The sequence below is a fragment of the Pezoporus occidentalis genome, unplaced genomic scaffold (assembly GCF_034315485.1).
Source record: "Pezoporus occidentalis ecotype Australia unplaced genomic scaffold, CSIRO_AGI_Poc_V1 ctg104, whole genome shotgun sequence".
Lineage (NCBI taxonomy): Eukaryota > Metazoa > Chordata > Aves > Psittaciformes > Psittacidae > Pezoporus > Pezoporus occidentalis.
Window position 1 is genome coordinate 1,552,982 of NW_026912822.1, and position 25,670 is coordinate 1,578,651.

General features: G+C 44.3%; 1 protein-coding gene across 4 annotated transcripts; it reads left to right on the plus strand.

Annotated features, from left to right (window-relative positions):
- Positions 1-2,003: 2,003 nt before the first annotated feature.
- Positions 2,004-25,670, plus strand: USF3 (upstream transcription factor family member 3). 4 transcript variants are annotated; one of them, XM_062618389.1, is made up of 6 exons: positions 2,004-2,106; positions 15,408-15,472; positions 16,056-16,084; positions 16,883-16,965; positions 17,579-17,675; positions 18,797-25,670. In XM_062618389.1, the coding sequence occupies exons 1-6, from the start codon at positions 2,059-2,061 to the stop codon at positions 25,252-25,254; spliced, it is 6,780 nt and encodes a 2,259-aa protein (XP_062474373.1). In that variant the 5' UTR covers positions 2,004-2,058; the 3' UTR covers positions 25,255-25,670. The 4 variants fall into 4 exon arrangements, with proteins under 4 accessions (XP_062474373.1, XP_062474383.1, XP_062474391.1 ...); XM_062618399.1 differs by having other exon boundaries at positions 2,019-2,152; XM_062618407.1 differs by lacking the exon at positions 2,004-2,106 and adding an exon at positions 2,476-4,065.

Here is a 25,670-nt window from a genome sequence, read left to right on the forward strand (position 1 = left end):
GATAAAGCAAGAAAAATGTATGTAACTAACAGCTTTAGAGTGTAAATTGTGTATATACGAGTTATTCCTGAATCTCTGCAACTGGTTTTGTCATACATCAGTTGAAGGATGAAGATGATATCCACAAAAAGACTCCTATTAGAGGAAACCATGGTACAGGGGAAAAAGAATCATCCAGGAGAGATATCCCTCATTTTTGGGAGGGGAAAGGAGAGAATTTATTTTGTGTATACAGAAGCCGGTTGAATTTACATGATGCAGCTAATGGTTAAACCTGCCAACTAAATATGACATACTGTTACCATTGAAATAAACTTACGTTGTATTTCGTTAAATCTTGATGGTGCCCTGTGTCTAATAAAAATCTGATCCCCTGAATTGTTCTTTTCTCCCCCATGTTGTAATCCGGGTCAGCTGCTATGCACAAAGTCTGTGTTTTGTGAAGTGTTTGCTGACTTGGATGTTTCTTTTGAATCTGCAACTGCTTCCTGATTCATTTGGCTAAGGACCCCCCCCCCTCCCCCTTGGTGTCTTGAGTTAAGATTCACTAAAACTGTATACGGTTTGCAGATGCATTCTCAATGTTACAAGTTAAGTTGCAGGGGGAACAAATTCTTTACAATAAGGTGGTCCATTTTTAATCTGTATCATTGCCCTTGTACATCAGGAGCATGTTTTTGGTTTTTTCTCAAACTCTTTAGAAATACTGTTCAGAATAAACGTGCACTATTTGAGTTATGTCATTTACAATTTGTCATGTGCACTTTCTTTGCAGTCCAGCTGTTTCCCTCTGAAATCAGATACAGAATATTCCTCAGATGTTTCCTGAACTCTGTAACTGGGAAGATTTCTACCATGTACTGTGAGTTGGGCTGCTGTGGTGAATGCCATGGGTGTCTGACAGCTGAGGAGACTGGGGTCTGGTTGTTTCCCTGAAGCTATGAGTCTTTCCTCAGAAATTCTCTGTCGTGTGAGGTCAGGGGGAGGAGAGGAAGAGGAATTCTCCTGGAATAGTTTTGCATTGACTAGTGAGCAGTCTTGGAACAAACAGTCCGGGCATTAAGAACACTGCAACTGGTTTGGGGCTGCATAGGTTATATATTTGAAAGCATTCAGACGAATTGCTAGCTATTGCAAATCTTCACAACAATCTTTGATAAACTGTGATCTGTACCTGTGAAAATAACTGGTCTTAAGATGCAGTGAGTACTATTCTGCACTGATTTTTCCCAGGTATTGAAGTAAAACTCGTCTCTCTTCTTAACTATTCCAATCTCTTAAATCCATTGTTTGGCTGTAGCTCCTTTCTGTGCCTCTCCTGCTTTGACATGCCACTTACAAACTGATCAAGTTGTGCTGTGGTACAGTTTCTGGGGGGAAAAAAAAAAAATGTTACCCTTAATACTCTATCCACTTATTTACATTCCTGTGGAAACTCCTTGGTCAGTAGATGGAGTTGGTTGCGTTCATTAGGAATAGGAAAATTCATTGGAAAAGAGTTCCAGAACAGCTGCGGAAGAAAACAACTGAGGCTGGAAGTGAAAAGCTCTCTCTGTCTTACTGTGACTAGTAGTTGAATTGGGGGTTAGCAGGGGCAGAGCTGCTAATGACTGAGCCTCTAATTTAGAGGCCAAACCACCACTTTTCCGGTCAGATTTAATTCAAAAGGAAGGCGGATGAAGGGTTTCGTTCCCCAGCAGTGTCGGGAAGCTTGCACTGGAACAGCTGATGCTGCTACAGAGCCGAGGACGGCAGAGAACGCGGGCAATGCCCCTTTAAGTACCTCTGCCCGCCTATCGCCCCTGCGTGCTCCCCTTCCCGCTCTCCCCATTGGTCAGCTGAGGTGCCAGTCTCCGGCAGTTCCTGTTTCGGCCACCTTAACTTGTTGACGGGTCTCACGCCAATCTCAACCTCCGCCTTCCCTCGTCTCGGCCTTTCTGATTGGCCTCCGCGCCTCAGCCCGTGCGCTCGGATTGGCTGCCATGTGCCGCGCGTGCGAGCAGCAGGGTGGGCTGCGCGGAGGGGGGACTGGCGCGGAGGCAGCGGCAGGAGCGGAGGATGGTCCCCGCCGTGGGGTCGCCGCTGCTCAGCCCGCCCAGCCCCGCTGTGAGTGCCGGGGTGAGCCCGCTGCCTGCGCTCGGAGCGGAGCCTGGTGAGCGGGACGGGGGAGGAGGACGAGGAGGAGGAGCGGGCGCGGCAGCGGGGCCGGGGCTGAGAGGGAGCGGGCCGGGGCTGCCGGTGGCTGCCGCCCGCCCCTCCTCGCCCCGGTTGCCGTGCGGAGGAGGTTGGCAAAGGGGCGCCTCCACCCCGCGCGGGATTTTGGCCTTGTCGCCGTGGCGACCGAGGGCCGCGGGCCCTCACGCAGTCCTCTGGGAGCCGGCTGGGGCCTCCTCGCCCGCCGGTCGGGCCGGGGGTCGCTCCCCGCCCTTGTCGCCCCGGGCCTCCCCGGTGGTCCCTTTGTTTTGCCCAGTGTGCCCAGCTGCGCCCGGCCAGCCCGCGGGGGCCTCGGTAGGGGCTGCGGAGCCCCCGGCGGGAAGGCGGCTGCTCCTCTGGGGCGCCCGCCGGCACCGCCGTGCTGGTGCCGGTGACGGCCGGGGTTTGCTCCGGAGAAGTTTTGTTGTTTGCGTCGTGAGGGTTGGCCCCGCGTGAAGAAATAAGGTCTGGAAGTGCTGGTGTGTGTCATCGGGGAAAGTAACGATGGAGGGATTGCAGGGCGGAGTGCTTGTGGGTTTGAAATGTTGTGATCACACACAAGTGACCAGGAGTCGCGGTTCAGTCAGAAAGTTCACGTCGGAGACAGCAAAACGTGGGCGCTGCTTCCCGACCGCAACATCTTGTCAGCGTAGGCCAGGATACAGAACGTGCTGCGCATCACCTCTGCGTGCTGTTGTTGGGTAACAGCTCGTCCTGGAGGTTAGTCAGCTTCTGAGCGCAGGGTGAAAGTCCAGCGGTTTTATGCAGAGCTCTGTCCTTCCAAACTAACTCTTCCTTTTGGGTGTGTTTGCAGCTTGGTCTCCTAAGGAAAGAAGGCTTGTGGATGAGCTCTGTCTGTTCCTTCTCCACCTAGAGATTTGATTTCTGTGGCCTATTTCAGTCAAATTTGTCAGCAGCAGAGGTATTAGAGATTGAAGTCTTTGGTTTTATGGAAATCAACATCTGTCAAATGCAGAAGATCCTATTTCTTGTGCACGCTAAGGGCAAGGCACCTAGAATCCAGCTTCTTGTGACAGACAGCCCAGGTGAACCGAGTCCATCAGCAAACACATGGCTGAATACAGCCCTCCGTTACTATGCCCTTAGTCCAGGGAAGCTTGTAGAGAAAAGGTGAAAATAAGGTGAAGAAGAAGAGAATAGTGATGTGTTGAGTCATTGGCCATAGATACATAGAAAATCACACATCTTTATTTCTGCTTTTCACATAATAGCTTGGCCTTCTATCAGCCTCCACCCAGATATGTGATTATTAAATCATTTTAGCAAAGATAACTTAATGGTTGCACAGTTGAGCATTCAGGAGTCATGGTGATCTAATAGCTTGATTTGGAAGTGTGATGTTATCCTTTTTCATATACAGTGCATTGGGACAGTCTTACATGATTATGTTACATAGCGCTTTTGCATCCTGCAGTGTTGTCACTCATGAATTGTGTGCAGTAATCAGACGAATAGGAAGGAAAAAACTTCCCATGAGGAAATAGTCATTATAATAAGGATTTAGAATTTTTGGTTTTGACTCTCAACTAGTGCCATAATAATAATCCAGAGGCACATTTTGAGGTGAAATATGTTTGAGAACTGAAAATACATTTGTCACTGAATGGGAAATGAGCTTAGAAGATTCTCATGTTGTGAGTGTGATTTGAAGATGTGTGTATTAATAATAACGTATTGGTTATGTGAAACAGTAGGAGAACATGGCTAACTTTGAAAGATTTGGATACTTATTCCCTTAGAAACTTACTTATTTCCTTAGATTATGGATACATGGGAGGATTTTAATGGAGTAGATGCAAAATCGTGGTGGATCCTGGAGGAGTGCAACAGCTGCAAAGAGATAATCAGGATGTAAGTGCTTGATAGTGGCTTTGCTGCTTTGATTCTTGGTTTCCCAAGTAGTGTCCCCAGGAGCTGACAGGGGACAGACCAAAGTGACTGCCACTCAAGTGGTGCTGTGTTGCTTGCGTGGCATGTGCCTGCTGTGTACGCTGTTGTTTGTAGCTGAAGTTTAGTTGTAGTCTGAAATTCCAAAGACATCCTATGAACAGGAAGGTGAAAGTTCAGTGAACGTGTCCTGCTGACACCACTGACTGAGCTACTCCAGCTGCTTTTCACCTTGGTTTTTCTTGGGTGCTTCCAACTTTTTTAAAGGGTAGAATTAAAGAGCTGCCCGGGTGGTTGTGGTGGTGGTGATGGGTTTTTTCCCCCCTGTGGATGTTGAAATCATAAGAACACCTCTGGCTTTGAGGTATTGAAGTATAACAAATTAGGCAACAAAGAGATTGGGAGTAGTGAATCCCAAACATCCAAGCATGTTTTTTAATTTGCAAAGTGTGTTGATATAACATATGTGACACTGTAACCAGTCACATCCAGCTTGGATGTGAATTAATAGAGACTGTGGTTGAAGCTGAGTACTGTACAGGGTGGAAGAAGGAAAGAAAGGAAGAAAGAAAGAAGGAAAGGAAGAAATACATAAGGAAGTCAAAGGCTGGGTTTGACAAGAACCATTTTGTTGTTTACTTGTTGTGCAGTAGTGTTTGGGGTTTTGTAATAAGTGTTTAGATGCAAAATGGTCTTAAAAACAACTTTGTAAATGACATGTGCCTGAGGGGAGGGATGAGTAGCATAGCATTTGGTATGGAGGGGTTCTCAATGTACCATAGCTATTTGAACTGGAAGAACTTGGAAAAAGTATTGTGAAGTCTGTGCCACTTTGAAGGATAGGGAGTAAGTACCACAGCAGTGTTTCAGCTGAGACAGTTTTCAGTTAAAGAACAGTTCTGAATGTTGTCCCTGATTATAAAACACCAGTGGAGATGTGTGCCTAGCTGTGGGTACAAACCAGGAGATTACATGAAAATGGATGTGTAAAACGTGTGTGTGCATAGCATCTGACAGCTTTAGTGTTTCTAACCATTTCATAATGGGTCCAAGGATAGTCCTCAGGCTTCTGAGGAAGTGTTATACTTATCTCTGGACTGATTGATTGCTCACCCATAGTATTGCCAGTCACCTTACAACTTAGTTCCTGTGCTAGCATTTGTCATCTCAGTCACATTTGTGACTCCTTTATTCAAGTTAAGTCCCTCAGGAATGCATTTACTATTCTGAAGGGTGTCAATCATAATGTGAGTTGTATGTGTGTGTTGTGGAAAATCAAGTGACATCTCAGATAGAATGGTTGACCTGTAGGGCTTTCTTTGTTTCAGATTGTAGTAAAACATGTAAAGGTTACAATTCCTTGCTGTTGTGTAGTCTCCAGTTTATATAATGCTGACTGGTTACTTACTGGTTAACATGCAGGTTAAAATACAATTCCAGCTTTCCTATGTGCACATGATGTATCCAAAGTGTACTCTGGTTTGACCTTACAAGTGTAGCACTATTGTCATACTCTGAGTGATTCTGCTGTTTGCAGAGGATTGACAAATTGTGTGTAAACTACATTTGTGTCTTGTATGAAAAGCTATGGCATCGGGCTTTTAAGGTGAATGAATGAGTTACTTTTGCAACCATGACATATGATAGCAGTCTTTTACATCAGCCACGCTGTGTGCCATTGTGATTCACCTAAGAAGGAAGTAGCAGCCTGTTAAAAACATTTCATGCTTCCTGTTAACAAGTGTCTTTCTCACCCAGTTACCTGAGCTTCTGTCAGGTTAAGTGATCAAAGTGGAAGAACATGAAATGAGATCAGTGTCCTCTAAAAGCACATCTCAGTCATGTCGGTACTCTGACAGCAAAATGAGTTCTTTGTGGTCCATCTCTAGAGAGGCTGGAATGAGCAGAGTATGGATGTATTAACTTCTAGGCCTAAATACAGATCTTGTGATCTGAATGTCATTGGTGTGGTGGGCAGCATCATGAGAAAATTACCAAAACCATTGCTCTTTAGGCTGCTGACACTGTTAAAAGCAGTGTATATGGGAAGAGGAGAGCTTAACCGTGAAAAGTTTGGTTTCTTCTTCAAGTAACTGAAGTTTAAAGTGAAAAGAACATCTCTTTGGGGTGTCTGCCTGCATCTGCACTCTGGACTGACTGGTTGGCTTAAGGGACACTTAATTCATGCCAGCCTTCAACCTTTGAAGTTGGACTCTGCCTTCATGCATCAGTGAAGTTGTTAGGTAGAAACTGAATACAAATCTTGGATGGGCTGGAAATCACCTTTTGCTGCTTCGTACTACAGCTCTTCTTGGCACTTAATACAGCAATGAAATGGTGCTAGCCCAGCACTGAGCAACTCCAAATCAGCAACAAGAAAAGGAACACCATTTCATTTTTCACTGCTGAAGGATCCATAATATTCAGAGATGCTGTTTAAATATGATGTATCTGCAGTTTAAATGCTTGATTCTTCTATGGAAGTGTCTTGCTTGTAAATTCTGAGACTTTATTGAAGAAGTTTCTCTAGTTTTGGCATCATCTTGAGTCATAGTTACACAGACATTAAGCCAGTGCTGCTGCTGCAAGAAGCAACCTTGTACCAACATAAGCATCTTCAGTGTATTTGTCAGTGGAGGATCCTTTGTAATCCTTCTGCAGTCAACTTCAAGCTGAAATAATGTTCTCATCTGGCTTCCTGTGCAAGTGCTGATGAAGTGGGGGAGAGCTTAATTTTGCATGATTTTGGAGTGGGTAGGACAGTAGGGAAGGGTAACCCTCTTACTGAGTTTCTTATTACTGCTGTGAGGGCAGTTTGTTAACTAAAGAAAGTTAGGTAGCTCGTTTCACGTATGTTGCAGTATAACTCATCGACTCTGTTAGCATTGAGATTTGATAAAATAATACAAGCAAAAAGAAATCATTTTTGCAGTGCATCAGGTTGCAACTGTTCGTTGCCTTTCAGAAGCCTGTAGCTTACATCTCAACGTAAGGAGAGTTAGACTGAGGACAGGTTGAATGGCCAGGCACAGAGGGTAGTGACCACTGGCACAAAGTCTAGTTGGAGGTCAGTAACCAGTGGTGTACCACAGGGGTCAGTACTGGGTCTGGTCCTCTTTAGTGTCTTCATTACTGATCTGGATGATGGGGCAGAGTATGCCTTCAGCATATTTGCTGATGACAGCAAACCTGGAGGAGTTTCTCATATGCCAGAGCATCGTGCTGCTGCCCAAGGTGGGGCCTCAGCAAGCTGGAGAATTGGGCTGACAGGAACCTCATGAAGTTCCACAAGGGCAAGGGTAAAGTCCCCTGCCTGGGGAGGAACGATTTAATGCACCAATATATCCTGGGGGCCACCCAGCTGAAAAGCAGCTTTGCAGGAAAGGACCTGAGGGTCCCGGTGGACACCAAGTCGAACGTGAACCAACAATGTGCCCTTGAGGCAGGCGTGGTGAGTGCTGTCTTGGAACAAATTAGACAAAGTATTGCCAGCAGGTTAAGGGAGGTGATTCTTCTACTGTCTTCAGCACTGGTGACGCCTGTAGTCAGTTCTGGGATCTCCAGTAGGAGAGAGACATGGATGTACTGGAGAGAGTCCAATGAAGAGCCATGAAGATGACTAATTAAGATACTAGACCTTATCTCACCCTAGGAGAGCCTGAGGGAGCTGGGACTGTTCAGCCTGTAGAAGAGAAGGCTCAGGGTGGAATCTCATCAGTGTGTATAAGCACCAGAAGGGATGGTGCAAGGAGGAGGGAGCCAGGCTCTTTCTAGTGGTGCCCAGTGACAGGACCAGAAGTGACAGGCAACAAAATGGGATGCAGGAGGCTCCATCTGCTCTTCAAGAAACACTTTCTTACTGTGAGAGTGCCAAGCACTAGAGCTGATTGTGCAGGGAGGTTGTGGAGTCTCCATCTTTGGAGATATTCAGAAGCTGTCTGGATATGGTCTTGGGCAACTGGCTCTAGGTGGCCCAGCTTGAGCCAGAGGAAGGAGGACCTGCAGAAGCTTCTTCCATCCTCAGACTTTCTATGATTCTGTAACACCATAACATACTTCACAACCTAAGAAACTCTCAGAAGAGTGCATAAAACTAAAAGCTGACAGTATTTATAGTGCTGTAGTCACATCTGGCCTACGTGCCGTTGCTCTGTTATTGCTGTCTTTAGTTGCAACTGCAGCACTTACCATTTGTATACAAACTAATAAAAAAGGATAATATCTATTTGATGTAGTACTTACCAAATATAGTGTAAATACAGTGTATTCAGTCAGCTTGCGTGTGCTCTGTACTTCTGAGTTGCGGTTTCCTTGCTCTGCAATGTTAGCTGTGGGCTGCAGCTCTGCCTTTGTACTTCTAACCAGTGGTGCCCGTAACACCTGCACATCCATTCTTCTATCTTGGTCTCCATGGCTCAAGTACAAAGCTTCTGTTGGAGGCAGCTGTCAGGCACTTAGCTGCTGTCTGTGTCCATTTAAATGAAAGTGGGGGGAATTTGAGGGCTTCTTGGGTTTGCTTTTGTTGAAGTCTGTGAGCAGAAGTGGTGCTCAGTCTCAGCTGATCCTTTGGAGTATTAAGTATTGCCTTTATGTGAAGCAGTGATATCTGTCGAGGTCATGTTTTATACTTGCTGTGGTTGGCAACTATAGAGTGTCCCACCTTTAATTGTCTCAAGAGGCTTTCCAGTCCATCTCACTCACTTTATCTGTGGTTTTCTGGTTTACTCTGGGTGGGATGGGAAGACCCTGTGTTTCTTAGCTTGGAAACATTAACTGTCAAAGCTGTCCCTTGCAAAGCAACACAATGGAGATCTCCCACTTGGAGCTTCACTTTAAGATACTCTTGCAAAGTCAGTGTCAGGTGGCAATAAGGAGGTGATTGCAGACAATTACAGAAAAAAAACAAGATGGAGGTAAAGGCATTTTAATGTTATGGAATGGTTTTCTAATGAAGTAAAACTTGCAGGATCATGGTATCAGTCTGTCCCTTCCCTTTATTCATCCTTTTCAGACCTCTGCAAAGTAGTAACTTGGAAATCTGGCTTTAGTTTCTGCTCCATTGTCAGTTCTAAATTTCTCTAATAGTCTTATTGCTTATCTAGTGCTTTCAGAGCTACTTATTTACTCCTGGATGGCTCATGTACATTAGTGCTCCTAAGCTGAATAAGTAGTTCTGAAAGTGGTGGAAATAATGAATCCAGGTTTCCTATGGATATGGTTCCTAATGGTTCCATTTTCTGGTGTCTAACATACATTGATCTTGCTGTTAAATTTCCTCTTTGGGAGAGTTAAGAAAGTGTGCCCGCTTTCCCTGGCCAGCTCAGCTCAGGTATCTTTAGTTTGGACCTCTCTGTTAAACCTAATTGAAATAGTTTGCAGCTTTATCGCTGCCAGTGTTATTCAAAACTGTCAAACATCCAGATCACGAGTCCTTTATTCCTGGAACCGAAGCAATTGCCCAGTGGGTCCGCTTTATGGAGAAAAAACTCTGAAGAGCAGAAGTGTGAAATAGCATTGAGATTGTGAAGGAGAACTGAGCCCCCTTGTGTCCACTAAAACCCTTGGAGAGGAGCCTGGAATGAAATGTACATTGCAGATTTCTGGGGTTTTTGCTTGATTTTGTTGAGTTTGGGGGCAGAGCATGTGCTTAAATTTCATTACCGCTCGTAACAATGAAAGTACCACTGCTGGAATCATCTGCTGGCCGTCTCTGAAGGACGTGGCAATACGCTGTCTGAACGAGTGCTTTGGAAGTGTTTTCATATTGTTGCCAGTTTCCACAGTTCTGGAAGTTGATGGGAAGTTTCACTAATTCTTGTAAAGTCCACATGCTTGGAAATTATGTGTCTGAACAGTGGGGTTGTGGGGTACGTTTAATCACCGTATACATTAAAACTGAAATATTCTTTTATGGTACCTTCTACCTCAGCCGTTTTTGCCTTTAGTCCCCAAAAGATTCCTAGGAAAATCCTTTACCCTGGAAGGTCTGTGTTTGTAACCAGATCTCAGGATGGATCTCTTCTGTGTGTTGTAATGGGGCTTTGTAGTGAAGACCCGTACAATATTACTTCCTGTACCACGAATCCTTGGCAAGTTCTTAGTTTGTGTCATATTTCTCAGACCCCAAGCCTGTAAGATATTCAAGAACTTGACTGTGTTATCCTTTGTAACTTAACGACTTAGAGCTAAAAAGATGAATTAAACCCCCTGACGTATGAATTCTCTGGATGGCCTGCACATTTCAGTTCTAGGATATTTTGCACTGCTTGTTAGTTAGGGTCCTCAGGAGAGAGCAGCAAGCCAGTTTAGTGTGTGCCTGTGTGTCTAGTGTAGCTATTGAAGAATCACTTGATACCTCCTCAAGATCTTACACAGCAGGCTGAGAAAACTGAGGCTGTTCAGCCTGGAGAAGAGAAGCTGCGTAGAGACCTCAGAGCAGCTTCCAGTGTCTGAAGGGGGCTACAAGGATGCTGGAGAGGGACTCTTCATCAGGGACTGTAGTGATAGGACAAGGGGTGATGGGCTCAAACTGAAACAGGGGAAGTTCAGGTTAGATATAAGGAAGAAGTTCTTTACTGTGAGGTTGCTGAGGCGCTGGCACAGGGTGCCCAGAGAAGCTGTGGCTGCCCCATCCCTGGCAGTGTTCAAGGCCAGGTTGGACAGGGCTTCGAGCAACCTGGTCTAGTGGAAGGTGGCCCTGGCCATGGCAGGGGTTGGAACTGGATAAGCTTTAAGGTCCCTTCCAGCCCAAACTCTTCTATGTTCTTATACAATAGCCTTACTGAAACTTCATTGCTTTAAGTGAGCAAGAAAAAAAGAAAACCCAAACCAATGTATTTGAGTTTAGATCGTGCAAACAAAGGAAGTAAATTCTAAGAGCACTGATTTTTTTTTTTTTCCCATCTGTTATTTGTTGTTTATGTTTTGAAGAGGAGATTTCATGAACTAAGTTGCTGAGTGATACCTGCAAAGATGGGTGGTAGACAAGAAGACTCTTCAAACCAGTTTGGTTTTGAGTTTTCTACCCTACTTTTTCAGAACTATAGAGGATATTGGATTAAGTTAAACTTAAATCTCCAGAACGCAAAAACTCTTTTCATTTCTGGGGATGACACTGCATATAAACTGGTATTTCATTTTGACACTGGAAGAGCTACAGACAATATAAAGCTTGAGGGAGCCTTGGTACTAAATAAATATGAATGTTGTGTTGCTTCTGGTTCATCTGGCTAAAGAATTTGGAATTTGCTACGTTCTCTCTGCAAAAGACACTCGGCTGAGTCAAGTGAGAGTATTAATGTGAGTGAACTTAAAATGCATTTGCCCTTGAGTTTATAAAGCAAATACATACCTTCTGCTTTAGAGAATCAGTGAAGGAATCTCTCCATGAAGAAGTAAAGGTAAACCCATTGTCAGTGCACTAGTGATGCAACAGCTAAGAGGAAGAAATGGAGACAGTATAAACATTATTTGTGAGCCCACAGAAGTCTCCACCCAGTCAGAGCTTTGTCCTTAGAGAATAAGAATAGGAAAAAACCTTCAGTTCACCATGTTTCTTAGGGTATAGTCTCTCAGTAGAAACCCCAGAGTTGTATACAAGTGCCGTTTAACAAACTTAACCGCCTCTTTTCAGTTAGAAAATCAGCACTTGAAATACGCTGGGTTAGTGAGATAACATATACAGTCTTGATTTTTTCTTATCAGTCACACAAACCTGTTTTGAAACTTTAGGGGAAACATTGGTTGAATGGTAGACTATGATAAATTTGACTTAAATTAATTCCACATTGAAATGAAGTTAGAATAGTGTTCACTGCATTCCTGTGCCCTGTCTTCTATGTGAAATGGGCTGTAGATCCCAGTGGAACTGAAGCATATCAAACACACATTTACAGTTGTTTATGTTTGTGAGGCTTACACCCTCGGCATGTGGTGGCATCTGGCTTAAGATGTGCAGGGAATGGCATTGCTCAGAAGCAGCTCATTGACAATTTGAAAGAAGGGCAAGGGAGGAAGAAAGAAATCAGGGTTCTTTGACCCATAATAAAGATCCATTTCCTAGGATCAAAAACGGTTGGAAGCTGTGTTAATAAATTTCAGCACAAGTTACCACTAAGGCCTTGCTGATCTTCCTAAATACTACGTACAGTATACTGCTGAATCATTTCAGGGTTCTGCTCAGGGGGAAGAAATAATGGAATGCAATGGAAAATTGCATAGATCATAACTTTGAGAGATAGAGATGTCCCTATTAGGAATAAGAATTTTGCTGACTGGATATGGACCCTTGGCAGAAGCAGCTTGAATACTGGAGTATGGGGAGACTGTGTTGTTAGGGAGAAATGGGTGCTCTGACTTGGGGCACAGGGAGGATGTGGTTGTGGATGTGATCTGGACTGTGTGTTCAGAGAGCACATGGAGCCAGGACAGCTGTGTCTGTTTTGGGGAGGGTATTTGTGGGTGGGTGCTTTTTTATACCCTTTACCTTCACACAGTTGTGCATTCTCTGTAGACTTGCATGGTAGCTGGCCATCTAAATTCATGTTCTATTAAATACAGTGTATTACAGAAATGGTCCTTTGGTTCTGAAGTTGTATAAATTTGCAAGATTATAAAAGCGTGGTTGCTTGGTGAATACGTTAGTCCTTAAAAAATGCTAAGTTTACCAAAACTTAGACCTCTTCCATCTCTTTGCTCTGATTTCCAGTATACTTGGCATGGTCTAGTAATGGCCTGTAACAGATACATCAACTCTGTCCTTACAGATGGTGCAGGCAAGTAAAGAAACAGGGTACATGACTGCCACACAATGCAATCCAGCACGTTCCTTTTCCTGAGTGTAATGTTAGTGAGCTTCGTTGTACCAGAATCATATTCACATACTCTGTGTGCACATCCTTACCTCACTAAACAGAAACAGTGCTGTGTACACTAAATTAAATGGCCCCCTTTGCCCCCTTGGATAGCTGTTCTGTCTGATACATAAGGTATCATCTTAGTGATGGATATACAAGAGTGTAGCAGTAGTGGGTAGCTGCTCTGCTTCTCATGTCTTTGCTGGTAGCTTTAATGGATATAGATTCTGCTGGGCTGCTTTGACACAACTGCAATGAGGTGTGCTGACCACAGTCTCTCAGTGTATGTGTGAACATCTCTGGTTGCCAACAGTGTGAAAGATGGCTGGGCTTTAATCAGATCTACTTTTGAAGTAATCAGAATTGCACACCTGCTAAACTCTCCCAGCTAAACCCTCCATCATCATCTGATACAATGAATGCAGCTAGAATAAGTAAGTACTACTTACCATCGCCAGTTATGCACAGGAGGGATCAGTTACAGATGCCTTGGGTGGGAAACTGGCTTTCCTGGCTTTCCGAGGTGTGAATTTTCACCAACTTGGAGGACCTAAGGTCCCAGCTGGAATAGTCTTATGGTGTATAAACAGAAATAAACCAGTGAATTAAGCTAAATGGATTTAAAGGAGAAGAAATCTTGGTTTTAAGATAAAGTAACACAAGGTAATTTAAAAGAGAGTGAATGAGTGGATGAAAGCGCTGATGTTACACCACTACTTTCTTTCACAGTAAAACAATGTTAACTCTGTCAGTGAGAATGGAGGAAGCAAACCTGTGGCGAAATACAAATAGAAGATGATGCACTGCCATTGATGGGCTGGGGAAGTCTGTGGTGATTGTTTCAGATCAGCTGTGCTTAACACCCAGAGGAGTGGTGTAATGCAGTAACTCATCTCAGGGAGGATTGTGTCTAATTTTATGGTGGTGTGAACACTGTTGTGTAGGTGGAAGAGTTGAATCATGCTCCTGAAAACTTCAGGACTTTGAGTTCCCCAAGCTGGATCTATTTGCAGGATTTGCTTTACTTTAAGGTTTGCCAACATTCCCTTATTGTTGCTTTCACAGGAATAGAGGAAGTATTTAAAGAAGGGATAGAGTGGTAAACAGCATCAGCCCTGATGCTTCTCCCCAGTTAATCTTTACTGAACAAGAGCACCCTTGTTTTTAGTTAATCTTTACTGGACAAGAGCACCCTACATTTTAGACTGGAGAACAGCACCCAAATTCTGTGCTGGCACAATACAGATTATTTCTGTTGACTTTACACAAGCATGCATGCAAGCGTGTGTGCAGAGCCCTTTCCAAAGTGTGTGCTTCAGTGCTTTGGGAGCCCTATCTATATGCGGCTGGCTTTCTGTTCATAAAGATGGTGTTTTGGGGGTGGTTTTAATGTCAGTTTCAGTAATGCTCGGTTTACATTAAGAACTGCTTGGGTTTGAAAGTTATATTAAAACCCACCCCCACTTCTTTCCAGTACAAACAAACCCCCTAAAGATATGAAGCCTTAAAAGAAGCTGATGAGCTTTCTACGAGGAACCAGGGAGAGGTGAAGCCACAAGCAGTCTGAGGGCCCATGGAAAGAGTTATAGTAACAGGTTGGTTGGTGAAAGAAAGAGCAGAAACATGGAACTAAATACTTTGTTATTAGAGCTCTGCCTTATCAAAAAGCAGATTTTTGGGGGTTTTCCTGTTGTCATCTACAATATACTCTATGTTACTTCCTCTCTAAAATGAATTCCTCTGGTAGATACATGTTCAACCATCATTGACTTAATCTCATCTTTTGTTTATTTTTTTCATATTGTTTTTGTTTGTTTAAATACAGGCTCCTGATGTGTTCAAGCTGAGGCTGTTATGTATAACTTTATTTCATAACTTTAACTGAATTTTACAGACCTGACAACATAGGGTGTCATTTTTGGCCATTTTAAGATGTACATTATTCAATAGTAAGTAGATTTTGTAATTTGCTACATTAACAGCACTCTAAATTTGTATTTAATAAAATGTCCTCATTGTATCTTGTACTTTGCTAAGCATTCATGTTTTATTTAGAGCTGGGAATTGAACGCATATTCAACTAAGAAAGGCTGATGGAAGAGAATTCAGCTCTATTTCCTCCTATTCAAAGATCAATCATACACTCTATAGTTTTCCTTCCTGCTTCCTTAAAGTAGTTGGGACCATAATTGGTTTGATATTTAAAGTAATTGAGGAAATGCAGACCAGTTCATCATAGACAGGAGGGCAGGTTCACAAAACTACTCACATGAGTACTCACATGTGAGTTAATACTCACATGACCAACTGCTCTACATCAAGGTGATGGACCTGTGCGTACACTAAAGTATAGACCTGTCCTTGTGGTCAAAGGCAAAATGATGTAACAAACAGCATGTGCTGAGAATTCAGAAGAGTGCAGTTGTTAATTCCTTCCCCAATTTTCTTCAGGCTCTCTTCTCCGAAACCATGCCAGAGATGACAGAGAATGAGACACCTACCAAGAAGCAACACCGGTGAGTTGTACTTCTGTACTCTGTGGTCATGTCACAGGTGTGAAGTTTCTAGCTAAGAGTTTGCAATTGGGTATTGACAAGCAGTTCTGAGGGTTGACCAGGGTCATTATACCGTTTCCAGGTTTTTGTTCTTTTGTAGTAGCACACTGATCTAATACCTGATTGGTAGGGGAATCCTTCAGTCCCTGGTTAAATAGAGCATTCATCCTGTGCTAGGTACCCATGTAGGATCTGATTTATGATTGGAGAGAACATTGATTTGTCCTAAGATTCTTTTTCAGTATTCATGGATTTTGGGACTCTTTCTTACCCCACTAAATAGTGGTTTTTTTTGTATTCTGTATTGGTAGTGAGAATCAAAGGGCAACTGGGTGTCTCCATGAATTATTATTAGAAACTATTTAATACTAATGTCTAAGACCAGTCCTTGTGAGTGTGACTTCTGCTACATCCTTATTCACAGAGCAGAATATAATATTTAGTATTTTTACCTGTAAAGAAAATAATAGGAGAAGTATTTGTTTGTATACAGATTTCTTTTCCTTTCTGTTTCACATCACTGCTTTCCCTTTGTGTTTCACAGAAAGAAAAACCGGGAAACACATAATGCAGGTAGGAACATTATGCTTTGTTGTTTGGTCTGGAAATAAGCGCTGATGCTTTGAACTACTAAAACAGATCCTGCATGGAGAAGGTTCCTCTGAAGGAGTTTACTGCATTTAAAACCCCACCCTTCCAAACACCTTTCTGTGTCCTTGCATATCTGTGTAGAAGGGCATCTTGGTTGTTTGCTGTTTTCCATAGTACAGGGTTGCAGTAGCACACCCAAGTATGAAAGCAGGACCATCCCACTGGCTTTCCAATGCTAGTGAAGTAAGAATTAAACAATTTCAGTTGTATTTAATTCTAAAGGGAAATAAATGCACAGCATTCACACGGTAATGTGTGAAAAAACAGAGACAGATACCTGACCTGAGAGCTTCAGGGGTTCCCTGTATTAGAAATATTCCCGTAACCTGTCCCTGAGGCACCCATCTGGATGTTGGCATCCCAGAAATTCTGTACACATACTGGCTGTGTGTTGTAGGAGTTGCATCCCTCAGGCTGAGTCCTATAAAACTCAGTTTGAAAGCAGTATCAAAACCTGACTTTTGAGAGGTAGTAACAATTCCTTTCCACAAAGGAATCCAGAACATCCCCACCTGTTAAAGGTATTGCTGCTTATGTTTACAGCTCTTCATTCAGTAAGTGAGGTTTACTTTAGAGGAATTTTTTTCCCCTCTCAAGTTACTGAGGGTTCCAGTATCCCATGAAATAACGTATTTATGAGTCTTTACACTGGTACTAGTTGTGCTGCTGTTGTGGTGACTTGCCCAAGCAGATGACACAGCATGTGTTGGTTTTGCTTAGTGGAGAGACATCGAAAGAAGAAGATTAATGCTGGGATAAACAGAATCGGAGAACTCATTCCCTGCTCTCCAGCACTTAAGCAGGTGAGTGTCCATTCAGAGGTGTGTACAAGTTTCCTGTAAAATGCTTGTGCGTTTCCTTGTGCAAGGAAGTATAGTTACTTTGCTGTTTGTCTTAGGGTGAAGGCAAAACTGTGTGAATTAATATGCTCCAAAATCTTACTAGTTACTGGTATTTAAAAATTATTTGTAATAGAATTCCTTTTAGCAATTAAGAAGTGAACAAGAGGTTTTGCAGGCAAAGCAGTTTCATAAAGGGAAGATGATGAAGGGGTTATGGCATGTTTTCTTTTAACATATTCTTCAGTATATTACTTTCAAAGTTATGCATACACCTTCCTGGATAATTGTTCCTTGTTTGTTTCTTTCCTAAGAAAATATTTCCAAAGCGATATCCTGGAAATTTCATGATGTATATGTTTGTTTGTGAACACAAATTTCAGGCTGCTCAGCAAGAAATGATGCTTGTTGTTCGGGTTCCGTGGCCTTAGTAGCTACCTTTGGGTGTTGGAAAATGTCAGCTCCAGCACTGGAAATGTTATTCTGTAAAAGCTCATGGCATTGGGGTCAGTAGTATCAATGGATCTACCAACTACAGACCTTTCTCCTAATTTTATCTGCATGTTTTCTTTCAAAGAGCAAGAACATGATCCTGGATCAGGCCTTTAAGTATATAACAGAAATGAAAAGACAGAATGATGAACTTCTGTTAAACGGAGGGAACAATGAACAGGGTAAGTACAGATGCTGCTGGAGGCTCTAGAATTTCTGTCACTCGCTTCCAGTGTGTGTCTGTTCGTACGGACTAACAGCAAAGCCTGGATCAACATGCTTGGGAATTCCAAGACGTTGTGCACATACAGGAAAAACACAGTTGTTTAGAATATCCTGAAACAAGAAGCCAGCAAAATGCCCAAGTGTGTGTTCTTGTACATAGCTGAGAGAATATGGAGCAATTGTGTTGTGATGTAATTACAGAGCTTAGAGGTGATTCAGCATCATCTAGTAGATTCCATCCTGATTTAGTCTGCTGTAGTGACCAGAATGATTTCTGACAAACTTCAGTTAGATTTTTTTCCATCAAAACAATGGAGTTTGTCATGCATAGAGCCATTTTTTTTCCTTTTAGATGCTGTAAATGATAACAGCCTATTTAATAAAAATGCATCATCTCAAACCTTCTTGAACAGATGCATACAAATATTGTGATGGAGGTATGACAGAAATAATGTCAGAGCTCATTTGCAATTTGTGAGTTTTATTTCTACCCGTAGAATGGAGTCCTTGATAGTTTATTTTTATCTTGGTGGTGTAATTTGGCTTGAAAAACCTAGGTGATTTTTCTAGTTAGGTGAGCTGTCTCCAAGTGCATTGCTAGGGTTTGTGGCTGAACGTAAGTGCTTTGTATTTAATTCTGATTATCATTTTTAGAAGTAATGAAACTTAATTGTCCTGCAAAACCACGAGATTATCAATTATATACAAATGGTTTTAGTGTTTGCAGAGGAGCAGGGGAGAGAACAAGTTAATGTGCTCATCTTTCAGTAATTAAACAAATTAATGAGTGTTCAGTTTCATCTGAGTTTGTCCTGATGGTTTTTAATAACTAAATAGTTTGATATGTCTTGCTGTTGGCAATGGAATAGTGTATGAAGTTCATTCACTTTCCCACTTAAGTAGAGAGGCTTATCAGGATAAGAGTCTTCATTTTCATTATGTTACCCATTTGAAGAGGTCATACATAATTAACAACTTATTTCAATACTACATAGCATTTACTGTGCAAGTCATGCGGTAATGTTACCTAGTATTTGCTCTGGTGCTGATGTAATGGAGTGCTCTCACTGTTTTGTAGCTGAAGAGATAAAGAAACTCCGAAAACAGCTGGATGAACTGCAAAAGGAGAACGGGAGATACATCGAGCTACTGAAAGCAAATGATATTTGCCTGTATGATGACCCTACAATCCACTGGAAGGGGAATCTCAAAAATGCCAAGGTCTCGGTTGTTATTCCCAGCGATCATGTTCAAAAGAACATCATTGTCTATTCAAATGGGAGTCAACCCAATGGAAATAACCAGGGAGCATCTGTCCAGGGAATAACATTTAATGTTGGTCATAATTTACAAAAGCAAACAGCCAATGTTGTGCCAGTCCAGAGAACTTGCAACCTAGTGACTCCTGTGACGATTTCTGGTATTTACCCCACAGAAAACAAGCCATGGCCACAAACTACAGTTTCTCCAGTGGCATCTGCTCAGACAGCTCCAGCAGGGAATGTTCTTGAGCTTTCCACCCCAGAGAATGAGCAAGGCATGCTTACCACTGCTACCGCTGGCTCGCAGAGCGCATCTCAATCTGGAACAGAACAGGAACTCCAGTGTTCTTCAGGTAATGCACTACAGAATGATCAAAACCATCCCAAAGGTAAAACCGATGAGGAGGGCACTAAATTAACTAAGAAAACAGTCCTCCAGGGAATCAGCCTTCCTTCCAGTGCCTCCACGGAAGCCTCCAAAGTTCAACAAGTGAATGCAGCTTGCTCAGAAGCACAGAATTCTAGGAGTGACCTTCAGGAAAGCTGTGTCGTTTCAACCACAGACACAGCTGGTGTGCCGTCTGTGAGACTGTCTGCTGCAGATAGTTCTTCCTCTGTAAATGTCCTCAAAAGTACAGACTTAGTAAGTAGTGCTGGGATGCCTGTGACTTCTGCAGCAGAAGGAGTTAAGGCTGCGACGGCAATAAGCACTCTGCCTGCTGTTTCCCTGGAGAACTGCTGGTCTTTTTCAGGCTCTTCAGGTGTTGGCACTTCGGACTTGAAAAACATGAGTAGCCTTACACGGATGCCTTCAGCTGGAAACACACAGACCACATGGACAACTTTGCAGCTAGCAGGAAATACTGTTCAGCCACTAAGCCAAACACCATCTGGTATAATGACTGCAGTATTAAACGAGCCAGTTAATGGTGCTGGTACTGTACCTTCTGCTCACAGCAGGCCTTTGACTGCGAGTATCAGTTTGAATACTTCTCTGCCTGGGGATGGCCAGGCAGCTGAACAGATTGTAGTTACCTTGCCCTCGTGCCCATCTTTACCTATGCAGCCATTACTCAGCCAGCCACAGGTTAAAACTCAGGCTGCAGGAAATCTCCTTCCATTAAATTCAGCTATGCAGGTGATTCAGATGGCTCAGCCAGTTGCAGCAGCGGTTACAGGAGCACCGGCTAACCAGAATGTCATCATTCTCCAGCCTCCAAACCCCACTCCATGCCCTCCGATTGTGAGAGCGGAAGTTCCCAGCCAAACTGTTAGTCAGCAAATTGTGATTATACAAGCTGCTAACCAGAATCCTCTTCCCCTCCTCTCTGCTCAGCCCTCTGCTTCTGTGAGAGTTCCCATGAATGGGCCAACTGCAATTGCAAACTCCAGCAGCTCCATCCAAAATGTGTCACTTCCACAGACTTTCGGAGGGAAACACCTTGTCCATATATTGCCAAGACCATCTTCTTTACCATCTTCTAGCTCTACGCAAACGTTTTCAGTTACAATGTCCAATCAACAACATCCTCAAACTATCTCATTAAACGGGCAGCTTTTTGCATTGCAGCCTGTGATGTCTTCATCTGGAGCTTCCAATCAAGCCCCTATGCAAATTATTCAACCCACCACCAGCGAAGATCCAAATACCAATGTTGCCCTCAATACGTTTGGTGCTTTAGCTAACCTCAATCAGAGCATATCACAAATGGCTGGACAGAGCTGCTTACACTTGTCTCTCAACCATCCTTCCAATCCCACAACTGTCAGTAACCAGATTGCCACAGTTAACTGCGTGTCATTGCCAGCTTCTGTGGCAACTTCAGTACCTGCGGAGGTTTCGGTATTAACTACTGCGTCCAGTTCAATAAATGCTTCCCCCAAAAAAGCGGCTGGTGGCTTGCCAGCCAATGCAAAGTCCAGAAGGACAAACAAAAAGCCAAGTACGAAGAAACAACAAGCAGTTATCAGTAAAGCGTCCTGCCCAGCAGTTCCTTGCAAAGACGCAGGGAAGGTGGACTGTACTGCTGTGGAAACGGTGGCAAAGCATTCAAATGGCGAGGGGCTGCTTGAAACCGCTCCAGCAGCAGCAGAAGCTTTAATGACATCGCAGGCGAGTGGTACGGCAGCATCGAGTGGTGCCAGTGCTCCTGACTCTCCTTCCAAAGACACTGCACACTCTGAGCAGGCAGCGAAAACCTGCCCTGCCCCTGAGCTGAGCTCCGCAGAGGCACCCACTTCCTCGCTGCTGGAGTCTGTGGTGTCAGAGCAGCTGCCCCAGGTCCCACCGGCTGCCAAAGATGCTCCGCACCAGCAGGCCCAAGGATCTCCGAACCATCCATCAACCAGCTCTGCCTCATCAGAGTCTTCCAGACCCTGTGACCCCCCCAGCACCTTAACGTCCTCGCCTACTGAAGCACAGCCCCAGGTTGCTGGGACGTCAGCAGCACAGAGCAGCACAGCAGGTCATCTTTCCAAGGCAGGAACGGTTTCAGAGCCCTGCAGCGTTGCGCAGGATTCCTCAGCTGTGATGCAAGATGCAGACTTGCTGGAAGGACAGGGTCTAACGAAAATGCTGTCTGATCTCACAAAAGAAAGAACAACTGTGGAAAAAAACTCTTCGTTTGCCATTCAGGGGGAGCATTCTGATTTTCCCATGAAAAACTCTAAATCAGCAGAAGCAAATGTGGATTTGCCTGACAAGCAGGAACTTTTGCTAATGAACACGGAAGGTGATGCTCTCTCCCAGCATCACTCCTGCATTTCTGATCAGGAAGTGGTCAGTGCTTCCCTTATCGCTAGCAGGCAGGCAGACTCCCCCATGTCAACTAGCTCTGGCAGCAGTCGAGGCTTCTCAGTTGCATCTATGCTGCCAGATACCACCAGAGAAGACATCACTAGCAGCACTTCAACCAGCACATGTAATAGCTGCACATTTTCAGAACAGACTGACATTGTAGCTCTTGCAGCAAGAGCTATTTTTGACCAGGAAAACCTTGAGAAAGGTGGCGGAGGAATACAGGTTAACGTGAGGGATGCCATCTCAAAGTCAACTGAGGTTGCACCTTTGGAGAGAGAACAACAGCCTTTTAAACCTCAGCCAGTGAAAGAAAACAGTGCTGGGCCATTGGAAGCAGCACCAAACAAATTCAGTGCTAAAGATACAGTCCAGACAAATGTTGATAGACAGGTTGAGAATCCAAGCTGCTCTGTAGGAGGTGTGGAAACATCAAACACTTCTCTGCAGATTTCCTCTTCCCAGGCACCAAGCCTAACCAGTTTAAGCGTGAATAATCTAATACACCAGAGTCGCATTGTCCATCCCCTTGTGAGCTGCTCAAGTTTATCCCAGTCTTCAGAGCCAGCAATAGTCCCTTCAACTGTGAGCCTCTCCCTTCCATCTAGCACATATGTCAATCAGTCTCCAGGACCCGCTATGATGAGTGAATATGCTCAGGAACAACTGAATGCTATTAGGGCAAGCACCATGCAGGCTTCCCAGCTGCAGGAATCACACTTAAAGCAGCAAAATCATGAAGGTCGCAAAGACTCTGCCAAGCGGGCTGTTCAAGACGACCTTCTGCTTTCGACAGCAAAGAGGCAAAAGCAGTGCCAGACAACACCCATAAGGCTTGAAGGGATGGCGTTGATGAACCGAACACCAGAGAGTATTGCTGATCAGACACAGATGCTGGTCAGTCAGGTTCCCCCTAATTCATCCAATTCGGTGGTACCAGTGAGCAATCAAGGGCATACTGATGGCCTTAATAGGTTGTTCCCACCCAACAGCAACTTCGTGACAGGAGCTCTGAGGCAAACTGAAGTTCAGTGCAGTTCTCAGCTGTCAATTTCAGAGCAGCAAGGCCAGGCAGGGCAGCACTTGCAGCCAATTCAACACGTTCCTGCTCAAGGCATATCTCACCTTCACAGTAATCACCCATACTTAAAGCAACAGCAGGCTGGTCAGTTAAGGGAAAGGCACCACTTGTATCAGCTGCAGCATCATGTTACACATGGGGAAAACTCAGTCCACTCTCAACCCCACGGTGTCCACCAACAGCGAACAATGCAGCAGGAGGTGCAGATGCAAAAGAAGCGAAATCTCATCCAGGGAACGCAAGCCACACAACTTTCTCTACAGCAAAAACACCACGGAAGTGACCAGACACGGCAAAAAGGTGGTCAGCCTCATCCTCACCACCAGCAGATGCAGCAGCAGATGCAGCAGCACTTTGGAGCTTCCCAGCCTGAAAAGAACTGTGAAAATCCTGCAACAAGCAGGAACCACCATAACCACCCTCAGAGCCATATAAATCAGGATATTATGCATCAACAGCAACAGGATGTTAGCAGCAGGCAGCAAGGTTCAGGTTCTGAACACGTGTCAGGACACAATCAGATGCAAAGGCTGATGACTTCAAGGGGCTTAGAGCAGCAAATGGTGTCACAGGCAAGTATCGTAACCAGACCATCAGATATGACATGCACCCCTCACAGGCAGGAAAGAAACAGAGTTTCCAGCTACTCTGCTGAGGCACTCATTGGGAAGACACCCTCAAATTCAGAACAGAGAATAGGAATATCTCTCCAAGGCCCTCGCGTTCCTGACCAGCTTGAAATGAGGAGCTATCTTGATGTTTCTAGGAATAAAGGGTTGGTGATTCATAATATGCAGGGCCGCTTACCTGTTGACCATACAGTTGGCTCAGACGTGCAGCGGCTTTCTGATTGTCAGACGTTTAAGGCAGCTGGACCAAACCAACAACCAACAGGCAACTTTGATGTACAGGCTTCAAGAAACAGTGAAATTGGTAACTCTGTGTCATCCCTCAGGGGCATGCAGTCCCAGGCGTTTCGGATCAGTCAAAATACTGGGCCGTCCATAGAGAGGCAGAAGAGATTGCCCTACCAGCCAGTGCAGGGTATTCCCACTGGAAATACCCTGCCATCAAGGGAAAATGAAAACACGTGCCACCAAACCTTTATGCAGAGTTTACTTGCCCCTCACCTTGGAGATCAAGTTAGTGGAAGCCAAAGATCGATCCCAGAACATCAAAGGAACACGCAGTGTGGTGCCTCCTCCACAATCGAATACAACTGTCCCCCGGCACGAGAGAGCGTACACATCCGAAGAGATGGTGATGCTCAGAGCAGGGAGAGCTGTGACATGTCTATTGGTGCAATTAACACAAGGAACAGTTCTTTGAATATTCCTTTTTCAACTTCCTCGTCCTCGGGAGATATTCAGGGTCGCAATACAAGCCCAAACATCTCTGTGCAGAAGTCCAATCCCATGAGGATGACGGACAGTCATGGAACTAAGAGCCACATGAATACACCTGTTTCTAGCAACATGCACGGGGTTGTGAGGCCGACTCACCCTCACCCTGCAGTTTCTCATGGGAACGGCGAGCAAGGGCAACCTTCTGTTCGCCAGCCAAATTCTTCAGTGACTCAGCGCTCGAGGCATCCTCTGCAAGATAACGGAGGTTCTAAAATACGTCAGCCCGAAAGGAATCGATCCGGAAATCAAAGACATGGGAATGTCTTTGACCCTAGTCTTCCGCACCTTCCCCTGTCCACCAGCAGCAGTATGATCCTTGGGCGCCAGCAGTCTGCCATAGAAAAAAGAGGCAGCATTGTCCGATTTATGTCTGATGGCCCTCAAGTGTCTAACGACAACGCAGCCCCTGACCAACATACTCTTTCTCAGAATTTTGGGTTCCCTTTTATTCCGGAGGGCGGCATGAATCCACCAATAAATGCCAACGCCTCTTTCATCCCACCAGTCACTCAGCCCAGTGCCACTCGAACTCCGGCTCTCATCCCGGTTGATCCTCAGAATACTCTGCCGTCCTTCTATCCACCTTACTCTCCTGCCCATCCTACCCTTTCCAATGACATTTCTATCCCTTACTTTTCCAACCAAATGTTTCCTAACCCAACCACCGAGAAGCCGAGTAGTGGAAGTTTAAACAATCGATTCGGATCCATTTTGTCTCCTCCTAGGCCTGTTGGTTTTGCTCAGCCCAGTTTTCCTTTGCTCCCGGATATGCCGCCGATGCACATGACCAACACCTCGCACTTATCCAATTTTAACTTAACATCTCTGTTTCCAGAAATAGCCACAGCTCTTCCTCCGGATGGTTCAGCAATGTCGCCTTTGCTGTCCATCGCAAACACATCTGCTTCAGATTCTTCCAAGCAGTCCTCAAACCGACCTGCCCACAATATAAGCCATATTCTAGGCCACGACTGCAGCTCAGCTGTATGAGAACTGATAGTCTGACTCCTGGTCTGATGCGTCATTTATATATTTAAGAAGAAAGCGGATCTCACTGACATCCCTGAAGAGATCATTCATAGCATCACTGTTTATTTGCCTAAATGTATGTATATGGGTACTTTTCGTATTTATATACACACTGTGTTTCCATCCACCTTACTAACTTTAAAGCACCAGTGCCTATAGCAATGCTTACTTGTAAACAGTAAGGATGTAACACTGAGAGCTGTGCAAATATTGGTTGTTGATTTTCCAACAGTCAAGTTTGATGTGCAGTTGTTCCGGGGTAAGGGCCACCCTCAGTAACACATGGAGTGAGAGCATCTGTATGGGGCTTGGGAAACATGCTGCAGGTTTGGTTTTGTTTCTGTTGTGTTTACCTGAAACTACAGACAAACTTGGAA

What these genes read in the sequence shown, in the direction of transcription:
- USF3 (XM_062618389.1), top strand. Translation starts at nt 2,059, where the DNA reads ATGGTCCCCGCCGTGGGGTCGCCGCTGCTCAGCCCGCCCAGCCCCGCT. An exon ending in CCGGGAAACACATAATGCAG is followed by an intron (nt 16,085 to 16,882) that starts GTAGGAACATTA and finishes GGTTTTGCTTAG; the next exon opens with TGGAGAGACATCGAAAGAAG. An exon ending in GCTCTCCAGCACTTAAGCAG is followed by an intron (nt 16,966 to 17,578) that starts GTGAGTGTCCAT and finishes TTTCTTTCAAAG; the next exon opens with AGCAAGAACATGATCCTGGA.